A 19,270-nucleotide genomic window follows, 5' to 3' on the forward strand; every position below is an offset into this window, starting at 1 on the left:
TGTTGGAGGGAAGGGCGCAAGGCGTGAAGCAAGCCGAAGATAGGCGACGCAGCTGCCAACGCGGAAACCCCTCCACTCCGATTCGCCCGACTTTACACCTACAACCATCACAATAGGCAGGCGACAACCCAGCCATGACCGTCTTCGCCCGCATTGCAAGCTATTACATGAGCGGAACCGCCAGCAACCAGATCATGGTGCTGTTGAGCTTCCAGCAATCTAGCTATGACAACCCCCTCATCGTCGACGTTGCATAGGAGCATTATTGCGGAAGGGCAAATATTGCTACGGATCAAACACCCCAGGGAAACGGAGCAGACCGGGTTTGAGTGTGAGACTCCAACTGTTGGCACCATGACACTGCTCGCGGAGCCGTATCCTCTTCGTACGGATCCGCAAATGTCAATTCGGCGTCCAAACATTGGTTCCAGTATCACATCGCTTTGTCCGCTCTTCTCCACTCACAGCCGTACCGTACCAAAAACAGAGGAATGCTATGCTTCCAGACTTCGTCCTCAGATACATTCTGGACGTGTTTGCTGTGGTTGCGATCTTCTAGGGCCAATGCAAAACATAGCAGACACCTTTAATTACCAACTGATATCGGCGATACACTCTAGTCATGGCGGACCTTTTCCTTGCTCAGCCATAGCATCGGCTACCAGGAAGCTGGTGCGATCTAGTAGAACGCCATCATGTATCTGAAAGACATAGATGAGGAGGCTGTCAGCTTCACAAGTGCGCTATGCGCACGGTCAAGTAGCCACTGGTCTTGGATACCAAGCTGCACAAGTGCACGTTCATGACTGCTGGGCCACAGCGGGGATTATAAATGTCTGAGCCTCGCCTTCCCATTTAACTACTTTTGTCAACCGCTTTCACCAAACTCTCAAACATTGCGCTAAAGGTATGATAATAGTCATCCGCACTGTCCGTCAAGAAGATCCAATCCGCCGTGTTCTGCACCTGCTGGATCACGAAGTCCAGCACTTCTCCAGTCAGATTCGGCAACGAATGCAGTATGACTGCCAGTCTCGAACGCCGAATCTTGTGTGCTTGTAGCGGAACCATAACATCTCTGTCAAGCCACTTGTCGAATGTCTCTTCGAATACGACAGTGAGATCGGTGAGGTTGAGGTAGGATTCTTGTAGTACTGTGGGCGAAGTGAGTATAGAAGTGGGCACCAGGCCTGGATTATGAGCTATGAAGCGCTCGCTGAACGCTGTGTTGTTCTTGATTGCTTGGTTCGCTGTCTTCAAATATGCGTAATCGTCCTCGTCGAACATGCTTGGTGTCTCGTCCAAGAAGATTCCATCAACGCGCATCTTGGTGATATTTGCGACTTTGGGCCAGCGCGCGTACGTGTCGATTTCTGCCAAAACACTTTCGATAGGCTTTTCTGCATAATCGGTTGCGACGTATCCCAGTGTTCTGATGTTTGGATAGGCTCGTAGTTTAGGGACCTCATCAAGGTACACTTGGTCAGGGAGTGACCCCATACAGGGGCCAGAGCAAGGGTTGATGATGACGGTGAAGTCTACATCTCTATACGCTTTTGCTCTGAGTTCCAGTTAGTGTGCAATGAAGTCGTAGGGGGAGGTGTGCATACGCTGCGTATAGCGGATCCCATGCACCCGCACTTGGATACACGTAGAGCGGGAGAAGTATAGACATGACAGGATACTGTCTCTAGTGATGGCTATGGAGAAGAAGATAGTTCACTGTTAAGGCTTTGGGGTGGATACGAACTTCTAGATGATAGGATGCATTGCGTGGACAATGCATTGGCTCGGCATATGTGGTACCTGATAGCGGGAAGTGACCCTGTCCGCGGCTGAAGCCACGGTCTCCAAATGAGAAACTATATTGTATGCAGAGAGGGTTGCGCGGCCTGTGTCTGTCACATTCGTCGACTATTGTGTTCGGTCCAATGGCAGTCGCTTACGGCAGATAGGCTGGGAGAAGTCGATATCCATATTGCAGGCCAGGGTCGACAAATAACCGGGGATATGAAAACGATAGGAAATGTGCCATCGAAAAAAACGAGTCAACGGTATCACCAACTACGTAAAAGCTTTTTATGACGTAAGGATGCAACTCTAAAGCTCAGATTCGTGCATCTTTTGCAATCGTACGCGTTGCAGCGACTGCCTGACAATCACTATCCATTTCAACAACTAATACTGTAACACTATGTTCTCAAAACAGGGGGCAACATGTACTTCTGCTGAACAATATGGACAATATAGGATATCATACCGCGATGCAAGCCATAATGAACCGTCACTCTGACTGCCTCGGAGTTCGAAATATTCAGAACCTGAACAAGTGGCTCTGGGCGCAGCAGCTCATCATAGCTTTTGGGTTCCTGACATACGGTTCGCCAATTCGGTTCGACGGGTGTAGAAGCAGAGCCCAAAAGCTTCAACCATACACGGCCGGTCACAAGATTATGCCCGAAGTTGATCGAACAAGCCAAAGGAAAGTTGCGGTTTTGGTAATACAGCCGAACCGTGCCGTAGAATACGGGTGCACCTGGATACCCGTTGTTATCTGAACCGTTGTTTGTACAAAACTCGGGATCGATTGAAAGGTCGCTATGGATTGGATCCCACAACTGCTTTGGCTGTGCACTTCGGATACGGTATACTGTAGAGTCGAACTTGAACTGAAAGCAATGCATCGCACGGCTTCGGAATATCTTTGGAATCTTTGGAGTGTGTTCGATATAAATTGCCTCTGGCTTGCCGTTATCATTGAGCCGATGACTGAACGTGTTGGCTGCAACTCTTGTGTAGTGCGATGCACTCAGTCGTCGAATGAGCAGAGCAATTATTCTTCCTTTCTCTATCGCACCCAGCGGAAGGGCGAAGATCGAATCGTCCCACATCTCGCCAGAGATTTCGTCCAGCAAAGGACAAAACCGTGCCTCAATTCTGAGGCCCAAACTTGATGTAGCGAATTGACCACGGCCCTGCTCGATACCCTGAGATCCTTCGAAGTCATCGGGCGACATGGCTAACAATCCACAATATCTGGATAGCGACCCATCAGGTGCCTTCCATGCGAAGATTGAGTCGTCAGGAGTCCTTCTCATGATCTCTTCCTGCAACTGTCTAAATGCATTGTCACCCTCACCGTACAGCATAGGCATATGAATACCAAACAGGCCCATGAGGCTGTATGCACGGTCTTCTGCTCGAGTCGTTTGCGATTGGCTGCCCATGACATTTTTTGTGCGACTGAAGCTTGATTCAGGTCACCAGTACGCAAAACAGATAGAGGTATCCCTGTCACTTCGGCAATCGTTGGACAGAACATACTCTTGGAGCCAATGAGTGAGAAATCTTGATCATAGAATGCGAGAGCCTTGGGTGCGATGAGTTCTTGTAAAGTCCAGCCTCTAGTGATCCATCGGGATGTACGTAATATTGTTGCAATATCATAACGGCGGCGCAAAACAGAGTCCGGGTCTCGCACGGAATCTGCATCTTCCAGGTGAACCATACAGAAGCAGGATTGCTGATACCATCGATACATTGAGTTGATTGCTTCCTGTAGCTCCGCGCTGCTACTTTTGCCAATACAACAGGTGTCTATCCAGATGTATTTCAGTCCCTTCTCTCTTGCGAGCTTGGCGGCCTTTTGTATCTTCCTGTAGCCGGCACGAGCTTGAATAGACTTGCTATTCATCGCGAAGATCTTCAGCCCGGCTGCCGCTTCCAATGCAGCCATCACTGTGGTATCGCTTTTGAGGCTATCGGGCAAGGCGTGATGCTGTTGCAAAAAGCGCATCTCTTGATAGGAAATCTCCTCAATTCCCCATGTGTGCGATAGTATAAGATAGCGCGGTATCTCATTATCGTGGAGGACTTCGAATTCGAGAGTCTTGGCATGTAAGAGGCGCATATCAATCGTTCGATTTTCCCAATTCTCAGAGCAAGAGTCGTACCACCGAATTGATGAACCTCAGCTTCTAGTCGCGAGCGCTTTCAGTACCTGGAGAGAGAGTATGGTAGCCGGCAACTACTTAACCGTGATGACGTTCTCGCAAGGCTGAAGGGTGGATCGTGTCAGCTTCTGCGCACGAACTTGGGGAAACTTGTGAATATATTGCAAATATGGCTGTAGATATGAGACGTAGCGGCTTACTAGGGTGCAGGAAGCTTAATTTTCGCTGAAAATTTCGTCAAATGTAGAAAGCGAGACTGCTGAGTAAGATGGAAGTGAGTGAGCTGCAATAGCCGCCTGAGGTTGTGGCTATGTGCATGGTCGGCTCAGATACCCTTGCATTCCTCAGCTCGTACATATTTTACTGCAGTATCTGCAGCATACATAGCGGGACGGCTCTTACACTCTCGTCCTCAGCCAATCGACACCTAGCAACGTTGTCGACAAGCTCGATCCCGAAGTCAAAAATGGCGATACCTTATGTACCATTATTTTGATAGTCATTACCGATCGAGCGTAGATACTTGGATACGAAACGTCTTTCTCAGAGAACTGTTAGTACACAGGTGTCATTACCCACATCACGAGTGTTGCGATTGGGGCGTGCGGCTCACGACCTTGGGAAGCTTCACTCTGCGCTAAGAAATTAGTGCGGCCGCCCACGCAGTTGACCCGCCTGGCCGCATGCAAGGGATAGATGTTTCCCAGATTGTAACGATGCCAAATATGGTTCATGTCATAAACATTCAGTATCTAATACACAACAAATTGTAGAGATATGAGTGCCCGCGCACAGCCCTTTTTACAAGAAGCAACTACCACTGTTTCATCGATGTTCTAATACACGTTATGAGTATGTTTGCATTCGAAGGAGAGGCTTCATTTGGCAAAATCGGAATGACTTTATTGACCGGATCGACTTTGAATCACGAGAAAAATTAAGCGTAAAGAGGCATTGGGACACATAGCTGGAGCAGGAAGTGTTCAAGACCGTACGTGATGTGAAGAAGGGCGAGGAGTATATGGTGGGTTACTCTAGTGTCGAAGAGAACTTGAATACGTACGGCATTAGATGTAAATGGCGACCTCTACAAGACTTAGTCATCTGCACTTGTGCTAATGGCTGCACAACACTAGTATCGATGCCTCATCTTCGAGAGAGCGGTTACAACGTGTGAACGAAACTTTGTATCTGGATGTGGTCGGCGCAATTAGGATTTTGTTTAGATGTTCTATCTATAAACTCGAAATACTGGTACTGCTACTTGGGTTCTTTTGTTTCTTTGGTCCAAATTGATCCAGCTCCATCTGAACAAGTGACTGTTCATCACTATCTGCATGCCGTATCTCGAAAGTTTTAGTGTATGTGATGGCGTTCGGATCCCGTCCGCCGTTTGAGACAGCCGATCTCCCTGGACCGCTGGCCGGCGCACTGCCTCCCTTCCTCATTCCATGACTTTGGCTGCCGTATGCGTAGTAAGGCCGGTCGGTGGCCTTGGTTGTACCAAGGACCTTGGGGAACAAGTGGACAAGAATGACGCGTAGTGCAGGCAAGCAGGCGCAGATGATTCCGATATTGATTTCGATGTTTGACCAGTTGATCACATCCGCTTGATCCCATGTTGGATTCGCGGAAGCGGCAAAGTTGACAAGAGACCGCAGACGGAGTATCGATATGACGGTTACACTGAGCCTCAAGTTAGCGATTGTCCTCTAGTGATAGTTCTTAAGGTGACTCACAATGTGCCAACACAAAACATAACAGCAACGCTAAGCTTCTTACGCCAGGACAGCTGCAGGTTAAAAACCTCGAACAAGGGTAAAGCGAGCATCCAAATATCTAGGACAATACTGATGATGGCGTTTGTCCACGCTAATCCGTTGATATCGATGCATTGGCCTGATCCCTCCTTGTCCCATTTCGTCCAGTAAAAGGATATCGGTCGACATTGAAAGATGGCGGCGAACGTGAATGCAACGCCGTTGAGACAGTTGAATGCAACAGTAGCCCAGAGGAGTCGCCTGATCATCGGCTTTGGAAAGATCCGGAGAAAGAAGAAAAGAAGCGTGAGCTTCAGAAGCGCAATCTGGATGAAGTACAGGACTTCCAGGGCGTAAAGATACCGGACGAAGTTGGTGATTTGTTCGAAGCTGACTGTCCAAACGTCTCTTCCAAGACCGTTTGGAACGATGGCTCTATCGATGATAACGACAGATGGTACACCGGCTATCAGTGCGGCTAAGACGCTGTAATCGTCGTAACCGAGCTCTCCAATAGAGAACACGGCCTTGTATATAATCCTGGAGAGCGCGCAGACAGCGGTGACGATCGAGAGAATCAAGTTTGATACGCGAATGGACTCGCCAGAATAACGTATGGGGGCGTGGCAGCTTGTTGAAGTGACATTCTTGGTCGCTAAGAAAGGCAATTAGCAACATTCGATACAGCATTGGGAAGTGAGGCACTCACTCAAACTCTGTCTCAGTGTACACGCTTGCAAAACACACGCTTCTACCTCGCCTTGCAATTTAGCATCTGCACATATTGAGGCTAGGTCTGTGTGCTGAACAGGCGATTGGGTGACTGCTGTGGCAAGACACACTTGCTGAAAACGCAATCAGTACATGTTATGAGCATCGCTCGGATCGAACATACCGCGCATTGGGGAAGTTGCTTGGCCACAGCCAGCATAGCCGATTCCTGAGCAACTACTAGCTGCACCCATGCCAGCAATGGGAGCAACAATTCCAGGAGCCTCATCCTTCTTCGTACTCATACACGAAATCGTGTACGATCGAACGGCCAGGAAGTGAGAGGCGGAAACGAAGAGAAATTGGTAATCCGGGACAGACCCTTACTATAAACTCCCTGGAATGTCGGAGAATATCAAGAGCTGTCAGAAGTGCTAGGCCAGGTCGTTTAGTCTCCCGAGGCCTGTTCTATATGAGACTCCATAACGGAAAGTAATGAATGCAGGTACATTTAACCATTGGGTATGGCGGACGGCAACTGCAGATTGAGGTATGGAGTGGGGCTGAACCGCCTCTTCTGGGGCCGCTATTCGAGGGTCATGCATCTTCCGTACCAGAGGTGCAATCCTCGCCGTAGAGATGATCCCTGGCATGTGCACGGAAAGTCTGGCACTAGATTCCATGATGACTGAACGCGACCAATGACCCAGCTGAAACTTAGGGCGAATGGAGAAGTTGCCCCAGACCACTTGAAGTGGGCCTTTGCTGACGCTTCGCATGGCAGACGCTACCAGCGACGGAGGGCATACTTTTCAGGAACAGCGGATTCATAACGCTAAGTGGACTTCGCCTAATATGCAGGAGGGTAATGAGGCCTCCAGAAAGGAGACACGTTCTTCGCAAGATGCCATCGTGATCAGCGCTGATCTACTTGACTGGTTAGCACAGAACATCAAAATATAAGCAACTCGCTCGAACACTGTGCTTTGACTGTCATTTTGCTATAGCATTGTTGAGTTTGTATAGATGAAGGCATTCGAGGCCCCGGAAGGCCGACCGAAGATGGTGGTTCGTTCCGAACGCCACAGGCGAGCGATTTTGTGCATAGGTAAACGACTTGGCGTACGCCACTAGCAGCACACCTGCTTGCCGTTTGCTCCACCTCGCGTATACCCAACCGTCGCCGAGCTTCGACCGCCGCTGTCTTCGCGGCTCGAAAAGCCACATGGGGCTCGTTTGCTTTTTGAAGATCATGTTCACTGACTCTCACAACGTTGGGGATCGACTTGTGGAGCCTGATGCGGCTTTTGAGATACGCGAGGCAAGAATACAATCATTTTATTTAGCTAACAACACATACTTTCATGTATTATCACAACGGCGTACAAACGTGCCGCTGTTCATCACATGTCATTTGAGCACTGGCCTAATTGTCGCTAACAGGCAAGACCGCGGAATTCAGGAGCTAAACAGCTTAGAAACAGCCAAATCTTCGACTAACATTCCATACCACCATACCACCATGCCGTAGGGATGTGTGGAACGCGTGCCCTAGCACACGGTCCGTGGTAACCTTGAAAATTCAGCCGCTTGTTGAGCACCTCGAGCAACTTCTCGGTACGATTGCAATCTCGCCATTCTCAAGCTAAGCAGCCCTCTCATTGTGTTGAGCACCCGGAAAAATTGAAACGGCCTAGGAGCCATGCCTCCGACACTATCAAGCCACTTTCGAAGCATTCTGTAGGTCATCGTCATAGATTGGTATGAGAACTTCTGTCCACTTGTGTATTCCAATGACATCGCTACGGATTAGGTTGTTGAATTTCATCGATGTTCCCTGACACGGATACAAAACACATCCCGGCTGATACCTCAGCCCTACAAGGTATACCTGATGCACAATCGAAACAGACCCATGCGACGGGTTGAAACTCCGCCGCTATGAGCGTCCACCTTCCCCTTTCTCGCCTGCTCGAAATCGTCAGTATTCGAGTCGATGTCAGTGGGGCATTCTGGTGATGGCGTGAGTTTTGACTCAAAGTCTTTCCCTCGATTCAAGCACAACATGCATGAGCATCCCCCAGGATCACGATACTTCGCGAACGGGATGCGACGTGCTTCAGGCTTCGAAAGTTTGCTGTCGGCCCGACGTCGTAATCCCCAGATCGCAAGTGCGAGACCCCGCGACTTTTTGCTTTTCCATTCTAGGCGCCATGGCGCAAATCGTCGGAAGGCGTAGACGCAAGCATCCTGACCGCACATCCAAAGGTGTTTCCATGATCCAGCGCAGTGGTACCCTTGAGCTTGACTAACGTGTTAGCAGATGGCATCCTCCGACAATTTGTCGTCGTCACCTCAAGCGACCCGACGATCTTAACGGCCACAAGAAATCTTCGAGTGCCGCTGATTCAGGTGCAAAACCTTGGAGATACCACAGTCTACGACCTCGTGGCAATCTGATATTGAGTATGTCATAGATAGGTCTCCACTCCACCTAGCCACACGTCAGCTTCGACTGCTACGTTCGGGCCGCACCCTTTGTAACCCGCGAAAGTTTCGGGAACCAAACTTTGAGTGTGACCAGACTCACGTGTGACGATATGCGGCCAACGCAGGCATCGGCAACTGTTTCTACGCGAGCACATGGCAACTCACTCGCGTGGCCTTCGTTAAACATCCTCGGATCTACACGGGTCGATCTTTGGGTAGCGCGTACCAAACGGTCAGCCACCGGCATTACGCATCGGCATCTGCCAGGGACTGACGATCACAACGTGGGATTGACGAAAGCGACCAATATTCTCGGCCAGCTAGCCAAAGTCGTTTCTATATGCAAGCTCGATATCGACCACGTTGCAAGGAAGCTAACATTGATACTTCCTGATCTGGAGCAACTAATTGACTTGCTATCTGCTTTTGTCATTGCTACTCTCCTGGGCCACCTTGTTCAAGAGTCCATGTCTATATGCAACCGTATTTGGGAAACAGAACCTTAAAAGTCAGCGGCCTTTACACCATATGCGTACTCACTCCTACCACCGGGAAAAAGGAGGCTTGCAATCAACTCCGTAGACGATACTGATACCACTACTGTTAACCTCTTCTGTAGTCACACCCGTCTCCAGTTCTGATTCCATTTGCCCTGGCGAAAATTATCTCTAGATGCTTCACGATTCGGATCAACATATCCAACCTTTGTGCATGATCAACAAGGCTCAAGCATTATCATTCCAAGCATACACGAAAGGCATGTGCCGAGAGCCGCTTCCTCTGTTTTGGTTACGATGAATACTAGATTCGGCCGTTTTCTATCCGCTTCTTGCGGTTTAAACTTTTCTTTGAATTCAAGATATCATTTCGTGACGGATTATGCCTCAAAAGAGACTGTAAGTAGGTTTGTGATCCACATGCTTTACGAGATCGAGCCGCGAGTATGAGCCGCATGTGCATACGCGACTATGTCCGCAGATCCCCAAAGCTAAACCCTCGAAAGGCTTCGAAGCCGTTTCATGCAGGTTGCCGCTGTAACTTTCAGCCTGTCACATGGAATCTCCATTGTGACGCATGTCCCTCGTGGCTGTACCGCAGCGTGATCATGCCGATCACACGCACTGACTCCAGCTACACCCTCGGCTTTTGTTCAAGCTTCTCTGATGTGGGTTCGATCTTCTCTCGCACTCATGCTATCTAGCCCAGAATCCAAAAAACCATGCCATAGAGTTCAAGTTTTGTCATGAAATTTCCGTGCTGCAATTCCATACTCGAGTCGGCTTTTGCGCCGCTATTCGAGTTATGTAAGTTTCTAGCAATACATAGCGTTTTGCCTTTTACATTTAAAAGCGCCTACGTCAATCGATTAAAGCGTGGCTATAGAGCCGCCATGCTATGCTACGACCTACTAAGCGTCTACCGGTCTGCCAATAGGTTTAGGCCATTATCAGATAATCACATTGCTACATGCTTCTTTAAATATTTCGCTACATCAAAAAAATCCACAAATATCTCTACAGAACAGAGTACTCCTGCTTACTATAACAAAGTAGATTAAGAGCTGTAAAAACGTAAATAGAGAATCTAGAAGTCTACATTACTATTAACCTTTATAAGTTTTCTTGTTAAGAGCTAATGTAAGCTGTAAGGTAAAACTTATTATCTCTATACCTATTTAATTTTCCCCTTGTATAGAGTGCTTTACAGTTCGCTCTCCTAATCAGAAACAGCGACACCAAATAGCACTGCTCTTTACACTTTTCAAGAGCTTATGCTAGAGTTTGATTAGAGCTTGAGTAAGACAGTCAACGCCATAAAGTCATAATTAATTCCAGGAATTCCTTTCGGTGTTCGTATGGGATGCGAGAGCATAGCATACAACCCACTTCACGGTTGCTAAGAAGTTGCATGCTTGTTTAATTTCCTGTAGGCAGTCTTTTTGATATCCACAACCATCTCTCCATCGCCTCTTTTCTGTGCTTCGTGTACTAAAAGGCGAGTTCAAATTATGCATGACTTTCCGTCTTTCTCCAGGGAAATATTGGGGCTGCATATCATTGCTGAGAGCAACTTTCCCAGATTGTAAGTCCTTCGTCTTCTTGTTCTCTCTACATCACTTGACCGCGTCTTCTACACCATGAAGCAGAGGCTTCACCGTCATGCTTCTGCTGACCCACAAGAGATGAGGTTCGAGTTGCAGAACGAGTTCACCACTAGAGGTGAAGTGGGTTGATTCTTGCAATCGCAACGGTGTGTTGATAAGCACTAATCACGAAAGACAGAACATTCGGAGATGAACGGAACAACAGAAATGCATCGGAATGTCATTGATTCGCTCATCGCAGATATCAAAAGGTATCATCTCCATCATTCCCTAATCCCTAATTCCTCAGTCCGCTCTCAAAGGGTCGAAAGTGTGAACCTGAACCCGAGCCTGAACCTGAACTTAAACCAAACAGAATGCATAATCTCCATGGGAGGTAAACATGAAAGCGGAGATGACTTCCCGCGGCAACGCCAAGGCATTATACCTCCCGTCATATCATGCTCATGTTACCTTGCCAGCCCGCTGTGGATGCAAAACCAAGTCTAACGCAACAAACGCCGCCCAATGGTACTGGAATGAAGACATAATAGATAATAAAACAAATATCGAGAACAATAGTCAGCGTGCCTTGAACGGATTACCGTCCAAACAAGCCGTTGCCAACACTGACAGTACCGAGGCCACTGCGTTGTGTCAATGATGCGCGCGCTGCATCTGGTTGGCCAGCACCTGGTAGACCTGGCGCAACGTTGGGCTCTGCATTGATGGGCCGCATGCTGCTACCCCAACGTTGTCCACCTTGTCCTTGCGGTATATCCATGTGCTGCGCCGCAGGACTTGACATCATACCATATGTTTCTCTACTCAGAACACCCATATTGTTGCGAGGGTCGGAGCCAGGTGTCTCTGCATAGGCTGCATGATCGATCGGTGCGCGCTTCATGTGTAGGACTGGTGATTCTGCTTCCCCTAGTAGACCGTTTGCGTTGTGAGCGTTCGAGGAAGGGGGGTTCGAGTTCGCTTCGATGGTGGAGGCAGAGCCATTGGGAGCTGAGAGATCGACCATGCGACGCTGACCGGCTGGTGTTTGGTAGCTGGGTACGCGGGACGGTCCTGGAGGGTACCGGCTTTCTTGGTGTGAAGGATGTCGTGGATTGGCCCATGGCGTACTTTCTAAGAATTGCTCTTCTGCAGCTGCCTCGTCTGCTGTTGTCGTTCTATTATAGGTACGAAACGAGGGAGGCGGTGCTGGAGCACGCGTTGCAATCTACCGCGCTGAATCAGCTGCTAGTTCTCTAGCAGTTGCGTTCAGCCACTTACCTTCATTGCTCGAAGATCTTCGTCAATCTCTGTTGGCCGCGCAGCACTGATGTCTGGTGCTGCTGGGAACCCTACGTACTTGGCGACACCCGACAGGACAGAGACCTCCAAATTGTACGCTGTTTGGTGCCTGATCTGGTCAGACCGCTTCTCAGGTAGTCGTACCATGTATTCAGTCTCGTCGCAACCAAGCTGGCGTCGTCCGCGTTGCAATTCGAATACTCGCTGGTTGCACTCCTCGAGAATCTCCTCGCGAATATGTCGCACAGTCTGGAAGTATTGACTGTGCATTTGGTGCCGCTCTGCTGCTGTGATTATCTCAAGATTCTTCTGCTTGTATTCCAGGAGCCTCGTCTCGTACGCGATCTTGTCGGCGCGTCGATCGTCTATGCACTTGATCATGGCAACATACTCGGGGTGAACGCAATTCGGCTGCTTGAGCATTTCTAGCTCCCTCTCGAGTTGCGCTATCTGCTCGTCGCATAACCTGATGGCAATTAGCAGCTGATACCAGTAACTGGATTCAAGGCACGTCACTTACTTCTCTCGGAAAAGCTTGAACTTCTTCTCGATCTTTGCAAGTTCATCGATAGCCTGCTTTTTCTTGGTCACCTCCTCGTCAAGCACCGCGCTATCCTCGTCGTCATGCTCGCCCTCAGCTTCAGCCTCGTGTGCTTCAGCAGCTGCGAACGTCTCGGCGTAGGCATAGCTAGGATCCTCCATCTTTCTTTTCCCCCTCCTGCCGCCTTTCCTTGGTTTAGTGTGTTTCGCGACGGTGGCCATCTCACTGACAGTCTGTGCTGCGATATTGGCTTGTCGCTCTTCGAGTTCTAGTTCTTCTCGTGCGAGGGCCGATAGGTTCTCTTCAGCGTTCTCGAGCTCTTCGTCTGCGTCCATCTGGCCCTGTCGGTCCGCTGCAGCATCAGCCAGACCATCAAGCGCCGAGCCCTTCGCGTTTATGCTTCGCTTCCGTGATGGCTCCTCTTCACGCTCATCCACAGGACTTCTCTCAGCACTGGCACGCTTCCTTTTCATGCCGACATGCTCGAGATTCGCCGCCTCGGATGCTGCGATGAGCGAGAGAGAATGCAGAGGGTTCTCGGTTGTGGGTGCTTCGCCCATGGTTGCGTCGTCTGTAATGGCAGTGGGTGTGGGTGGAGCAGAATCATCGTGCTCGATGGTTTTGGAATGCGCGAGCTTGCTTGGAGTTCTTGTGTAGATGGGCTCGGAGAGTAATGACGTCTCTGTAGCAGTGCGCGCGAGCTTTCGAGGCGTGTTGTGCAGTCGCTCAGTCTCAGCCTCTGAATCATCTTCGTCCATGTCTGCTACTGCGCTCGGCCGTTGTGTGGGTTCTGACTGGTCGTCTGATGCGTCTCCGAGCTCGCTCAAGCTGCTAGAGCCGTTGTCGGCGATGTCGTCGAAGCCATTAGGGGCTTGTTCGGTGGGCAGCGATTCTGTGAGCACTGTAGTCGGAGCTGCCATGGTAGACAGCATCGCGGCAGCGACTGCAGTAGGATCTTCGGCAGCTGCTGTTGGCACCTGGGCTGGCGCAGGGTGGTCGGGAGGAGAGGTTGCAGAGGCGGGGTCAGGTAATTCTATCGTGGGCGTTGGAATTGCACCTGTGAGGGGCTGTTAGATCTGGTGCATATTCGGACGACGTACGTAAGAGGCGTGGTGAGGGAGGTGAGTTCGCGACGCCGTCGTCGCCTCGATTGTTGACGCAAAGATCGACGGTCTCTGGAGAGGCGACCAAGGGCGCAACGCTGGGCTTGAGAAAGCCGAAAGAGAGCATCAGGATTGCTACGGAGTAGATGGGAACGTACTTTGAGTCTGCGCGACTTCCTCAGTGGTGCCGGGAGCTGTTCTCGAGGTGCTCCGTCTGGTCTGTTCGGGCGCGCTCATAGTGCGCCCACGCCGAAGACTGCCTCAACTCGTGACCAATGTCCCGAAAACGAGTTGCAAAGAATACTGTAGGCGCCTGCGATGCTCTATGGGCGTTGTGGGAGGTGGAGGGCGCTGGATCCGGTGAGTGGTCAAAAACGGTGCTGCTGGGGTCAAGGACGCGGGCGTCGAGGGTGCGTGTGGAGATGTCTGTGGCAGGAGCGACTGGGTGGCAGGTCTGGGATGTTTGTATACGTCGGGAAGCAAACGCGGGACAGCGACTCTCATGAGGGAGTCTGTAGTGAATGTGGAGGGCAGCTTGGTCGGGATGGTCTAAACTGCGCTCAGAAGCGGGTCGACTGCCCGGGAGAGGCCCTGAGAGTCTTGCGAATGACCGCACTGCCCTATCTCGTTTGGGCCTAGTGCCCAGTGCCCGTGAGTCTCCACCAAAACTTTTTGACGAGCTTGCTGCCGGCAACATCTCGATTGTCGCAATGGCTAAATCAAACGACAAACGCGCTGTGAAGACAGACAAGAAGACAGACACGCCCAAGAAGAGCCACAAGTCGGGCACTTCATTCATCAAAGTTGACAAGAAAGCGTTTGACCCTGCGCTAGCATCGCTGTTTGCGACCAGTGTACGTCTATCGCATACACGTGCTGAAGAGTGATTGCTAATTCATGTACAGGCGGGTCCTGTACAAGCGCCCCCAAAATCACGCTACCAGGCGCGCGCCCAAGAGAAAGCGACCGAGGACTCGAGTGAAGATGAAGACGAAGGCGATGCGAACGATGCGGAACTGAGCTCGGCATCTGAAAGCTTGCCCTCCGATGACGACGACGAGGATGGAGACGAAGATGAGGACATGTCGGATGCTAGCGAAGGGTCCGAGTCCAAGGACGAGGCAGCGCTTGCAAAACTGCGTGAAGCTGCACTGCACGGCGCAGTAGAAAAGCCTAAAAAGCGCAAGCGAGGTGACAAGGAGGAAGTCGAGGATGCCTACATGCGAAAATTGGCACGAGAGGAAGAGAAGGAGGAGGAGCAAAGACAAAAAAAGCGCAAGACAGAAGAAGAGGACGAGGATGAGGACGATGAGGATGATGAATCTTCAGACGACAACGATGAAGGCGAATCTTCAGGCGAAGAAGACGACGACGAGGATGCGGAAGATGTCAATGATGCCGACAAGGCTGAAGACCTTACAATCCCCAAGCACGAGTCGCTCATGGAGAAGACCGACGAGAGCGCTTCGGAAGTGGAGAAGGCATCGCGCACCGTCTTCCTAGGCAACGTCTCTGTCGAGTGTATAAATTCAAAGCCCGCCGAAAAGGCCCTCAAGAAGCACCTAGAGTCCTTCATCCCCGATCTCGCCGACAATAAGCCCCCGCATAAGATCGAGTCGATACGTTACCGCTCGACAGCATTCGGTACCTCGCTACCCAAACGCGCTGCCTTTGCAACCAAGGACATCATGGATGCGACTACAAAGAGCACGAATGCATACGCTGTGTACACAACCAAGGTCGCGGCGAGGGAGGCTGTCAAGAGGCTAAACGGCTCCATGCTCCTCAAGCGCCACCTCCACGTCGACTCATTGGCCCATCCATACAAAGTCGACCACCGCCGCTGCGTCTTCGTTGGCAACCTTCCTTTTGTAGACGATGAATCCCAAACCCCCGTGGCCGAAGGCGAGAAGCCCAAGAAGAAGAGGCCTGCCTCTGACGTTGAAGAAGGCCTCTGGACGCACTTTGCCAAATGCGGGAAGATCGAGAGTGTGCGCGTAGTCCGCGATGCAAAGACGAGAGTCGGTAAGGGATTCGCCTACGTACAGTTCGTGGACGAGAATGGCGTGGAAGCCGCACTGCAACTTAACGAAAAAATGTTCCCACCTATGCTTCCCCGCAAACTCCGTGTTACACGTTGCAAAGCAGAGAAGAAGAACAAGGACAAGCCGAGAGGACCGCCACCATCCAAGACAGAGGGTGCATCAAAGGGCAGGCCAGGTGCTGGCTACAAGCAAAAGCTTACTGAAGAGCAGAAGTCACAACAGGGACGTGCAAGATCGATGTTGGGCAAGGTCGCCAAGGCACAGACGAAGGAGGGTTTCGTGTTTGAAGGTCACAGAGCGAGCGAGAGACAGGGTAAGAGTGGGCTCAAGTTCAAGGGCAGTGGAGGCAAGAAGAAGGGTCCTAATGGACGGAAGAGCAGAAGTGCAGGCTGGAAGAAGACTGGCGGCAAGAAACAGTGATAGTCAGCGAATTCAACCTGCAAACACGGAAGCTGTAGGATATGTACAGCTGTCGCGGGGCTCAATCGATACATTACATGCGCATTTCTACAAAAGAGCTTGCAGTCAGCAAAAACACATTGCGGTGAAACCTCACGACCAAGGCTCTCGGTTTTGCTGTCCTTCCACTACACTTTCTTAACGTAAGCACCAAGAACACAAAACATCTCCAAGATGGGCTCACCCGAGCTGTCCACCCAGTACCTGATGCTGCACAACCATCATGTTTCAACAAGACATACCAAGATCATCAAAAAGAAAAAGGCTCTTGGCCCCCGCAAGTTATCGCAGTCTTATCTCAAGGCTAGAAATGGGTTGTTGAAGACAACCATTACCAACCAGTCAGGTCTGATGCAGATATAAGTTCAGTGCGAAGCAGCCACATCGTCCGAGTACTAAATTGCGGCAGTACAAAACGCAACTCACTTCAATCTCCTTTACTCAAACTTCCAGGAGAGATACGAAACAAGATCTATGGGTACGCAGTTGAATACCACCAAGTTGACATACACGGCTACTCCCCTATTAGAAGATGGGACATCAGACTTACTCACGTCACCCGTGCACTTGATAGCGGGTGAACACACCGTCTTGGTTGCGATTCTAGAATCAACTCACTTCACCTCTATTCGCGAGCTCGCCCTCACCCACGGTAGGCGTTTGCCTTCACGACAAATCTGTAAAGGACAAGAGCGGTATGGTTGCTTGATAGTTGGGTACTAGTGCTCTTCATGACACGACGCATGTAGTTCAGTACGACTATCCGTAGTCTACGTGGAAGGTCGGCTATAGGAATTGGATATGTGATAGTATGCACGCCTCAAGATACAAAGAGCTTTGGTACCCTTCCGCTCTTGAACCACTTGTAGAATTTCGTGAGACTCATGTTGATTGAGGTGGATTGTTTAGGTGATAAATGTTTCTAAGATCTCTACAAAAGTGGTTTCCTCTTTTAGCTAGCCGTTAATCTTCTGTGATGAAACAGGATCGTGTTGAACTCAGGACTGGGTGTCGGTCCATTGCATATGCTGTCCTTGTCCATTTCCTCTATCTGTTGTATATTCTGGGGCATATGAGACAGCGTGTCTGACATCCTGCAACCTGATGCGTGAGTGACTCGCAGCTCGGACGCAGGCCGTGGACGTGCACAACTTGATGCTTCTTCTTTCTTGCCTGTCTTTTCTTCACCTTGGAAGTCGTCTTCTAATAGCCCGATCGCCCCGCTTGACTAATTGTCGTCAAGGATTACCGGAGATCTTACCAGTGAACAAAGCATGACACATGGACTGTAATAACACCGTCACTACCTCAAAGAGAAACTGAACATCTCTTTAGAGTAAAGTACTTATACCTACTATAACAAAGCGTGTTAAGACCTTTCTAGATATAGATAGAGAACCTAGAAGTCTGCAATGCTATTAATCTATCTAGAATTTCTTCTTAGAGGCTAACGTAGGCGGTAAACTAGGGCGTGTTATTCCTATACACGTTTGAGTTTTCTATTGTATACGGTGCCGGTGACATGTTTCTCTAGTCGCTTGCTCCGGTTCCGCTTCTACGGTGGATATTGCTGATGGTGCCTTTTTTTTTGGTAGAACTGGTAGGATTAAGGTACTGAAATTGAAAACCGTGATACCTTGTTGAGCACGAGACATCATGTCCAGTGGTGTTTCATAAGCGCCGCTCAGAGCGTCTGTCTTACAGGCTGGTAAGCCGCAGTTGAAGACCATGACTGGTGCGGTGCGGTACAGTGGGCGCAATGCTGAACGTCTGGGGGATCTGCGGAGGCGCGAACTCCAATCGCACATCAAATACTGTAAGAGCCGCAATGTGCAGTAAGATCAAGATGAAACGAGCACGGTGGTGCACGCGACAGGTGCTTCACCGATGTTCCCTTGTCAACTGGAGCAACGGTTTCATCCGGGATGTGCTGAACACGACCATTATCCCGATCCGAGGTGGAGAGCAACACTGACGGCTGCGGGTGGCGGGTCAGCATTTGCTCAAGCCGAACAGCGTTTCAACAGAAGCCCAATACAATCACCCACGCATTCATTATCGAGGTAAAGGTTCAGAAGTCGACCGCAATGAAAGTGAGATTAGTGGAAGAAGTGTGGCACAGAAGCAGCTGATGATTCAAATGTCAACTTCCTGTAGGATTCTCGCGTGCTGCACGGCATTGAGCTGATGGTCGCCCAAGGATGAACGCGTGGGTTGTGTGTGTGGAGGGGGCCATGCACACCAGCGGAAGATGTAACCTGATTAGATTAACGCGATGAGCAATCGAAACTGATACGCTGCGGTACAGGGCTGGTGGCAGATACGTAGCCGAGCTGCATCGGCACCGTTCTGGTACTTGGGTTCGCGTGTCGCGCGAATGGTGCAATGGCGGAAGTGAGGCATTTGATTGACTGCTGTGGAACCCGTATAGATGGAGGTGCAGTATCTCGAACGGAGTCCATAACAGGTGCCAGAGCGTCTGACAGTGCCAAAACTCCTGACATTATGCCGGCAAAGGTAGGGTCGGGATCAAGGCAGCGCGAAGCGAGCTTCTGGCCAAGGAATTGTTCCCCTTGCATTTCATGTGGTGGTTGCTTTCGAGATGACATCCATCTTCAGCCGCCGGACGAAAAGCACATGTTAGAGTAAATGGGCCGAAGTATCAACAAAATTGTGTGACTTGCGAGCGGCCGAACCGTTGCCTTGGGTCCGAGGAGGATGACGCAGCGTGGTGTGTGGCGGGAAATGTCAGTGGCTGGTCTTGAGGCCTACCGATCTTGAGACAAGGACAGTACGCGTCTCGGCTCGACGAGTCGAGAT

At 50.2% G+C, this 19,270-nt stretch overlaps 5 protein-coding genes across 5 annotated transcripts; 1 reads left to right on the top strand and 4 right to left on the bottom strand.

The window, feature by feature from the left end:
* Positions 1 to 855: 855 nt before the first annotated feature.
* J4E82_007357 (uncharacterized protein) lies at positions 856 to 1,675 on the bottom strand (the record flags this gene model as incomplete). Its single annotated transcript, XM_051733603.1, has 2 exons — positions 856 to 1,561; positions 1,611 to 1,675. 2 exons carry the CDS (start codon positions 1,673 to 1,675, stop codon positions 856 to 858), a joined length of 771 nt encoding a protein of 256 aa, XP_051586650.1.
* A 517-nt stretch (positions 1,676 to 2,192) lies between these two features.
* Positions 2,193 to 3,736, bottom strand: J4E82_007358 (uncharacterized protein; the record flags this gene model as incomplete). The annotated part of the gene is made up of 2 exons (XM_051733604.1): positions 2,193 to 3,196; positions 3,325 to 3,736. The coding sequence occupies 2 exons, from the start codon at positions 3,734 to 3,736 to the stop codon at positions 2,193 to 2,195; spliced, it is 1,416 nt and encodes a 471-aa protein (XP_051586651.1).
* A 1,452-nt stretch (positions 3,737 to 5,188) lies between these two features.
* Positions 5,189 to 6,713, bottom strand: J4E82_007359 (uncharacterized protein; the record flags this gene model as incomplete). The annotated part of the gene is made up of 4 exons (XM_051733605.1): positions 5,189 to 5,639; positions 5,693 to 6,368; positions 6,423 to 6,558; positions 6,609 to 6,713. The coding sequence occupies 4 exons, from the start codon at positions 6,711 to 6,713 to the stop codon at positions 5,189 to 5,191; spliced, it is 1,368 nt and encodes a 455-aa protein (XP_051586652.1).
* A 4,885-nt stretch (positions 6,714 to 11,598) lies between these two features.
* Positions 11,599 to 14,183, bottom strand: J4E82_007360 (uncharacterized protein; the record flags this gene model as incomplete). The annotated part of the gene is made up of 4 exons (XM_051733606.1): positions 11,599 to 12,228; positions 12,282 to 12,768; positions 12,823 to 13,900; positions 14,105 to 14,183. 4 exons carry the CDS (start codon positions 14,181 to 14,183, stop codon positions 11,599 to 11,601), a joined length of 2,274 nt encoding a protein of 757 aa, XP_051586653.1.
* Positions 14,184 to 14,656: 473 nt separating this feature from the next.
* Positions 14,657 to 16,411, top strand: J4E82_007361 (uncharacterized protein; the record flags this gene model as incomplete). Its single annotated transcript, XM_051733607.1, has 2 exons — positions 14,657 to 14,800; positions 14,852 to 16,411. The coding sequence occupies 2 exons, from the start codon at positions 14,657 to 14,659 to the stop codon at positions 16,409 to 16,411; spliced, it is 1,704 nt and encodes a 567-aa protein (XP_051586654.1).
* Between the last annotated feature and the right edge of the window lie 2,859 nt (positions 16,412 to 19,270).

This window comes from Alternaria postmessia (assembly GCF_024291825.1).
Source record: "Alternaria postmessia strain BMP 2775 chromosome Unknown scaffold_49, whole genome shotgun sequence".
Taxonomy (NCBI): Eukaryota; Fungi; Ascomycota; class Dothideomycetes; order Pleosporales; family Pleosporaceae; genus Alternaria; species Alternaria postmessia.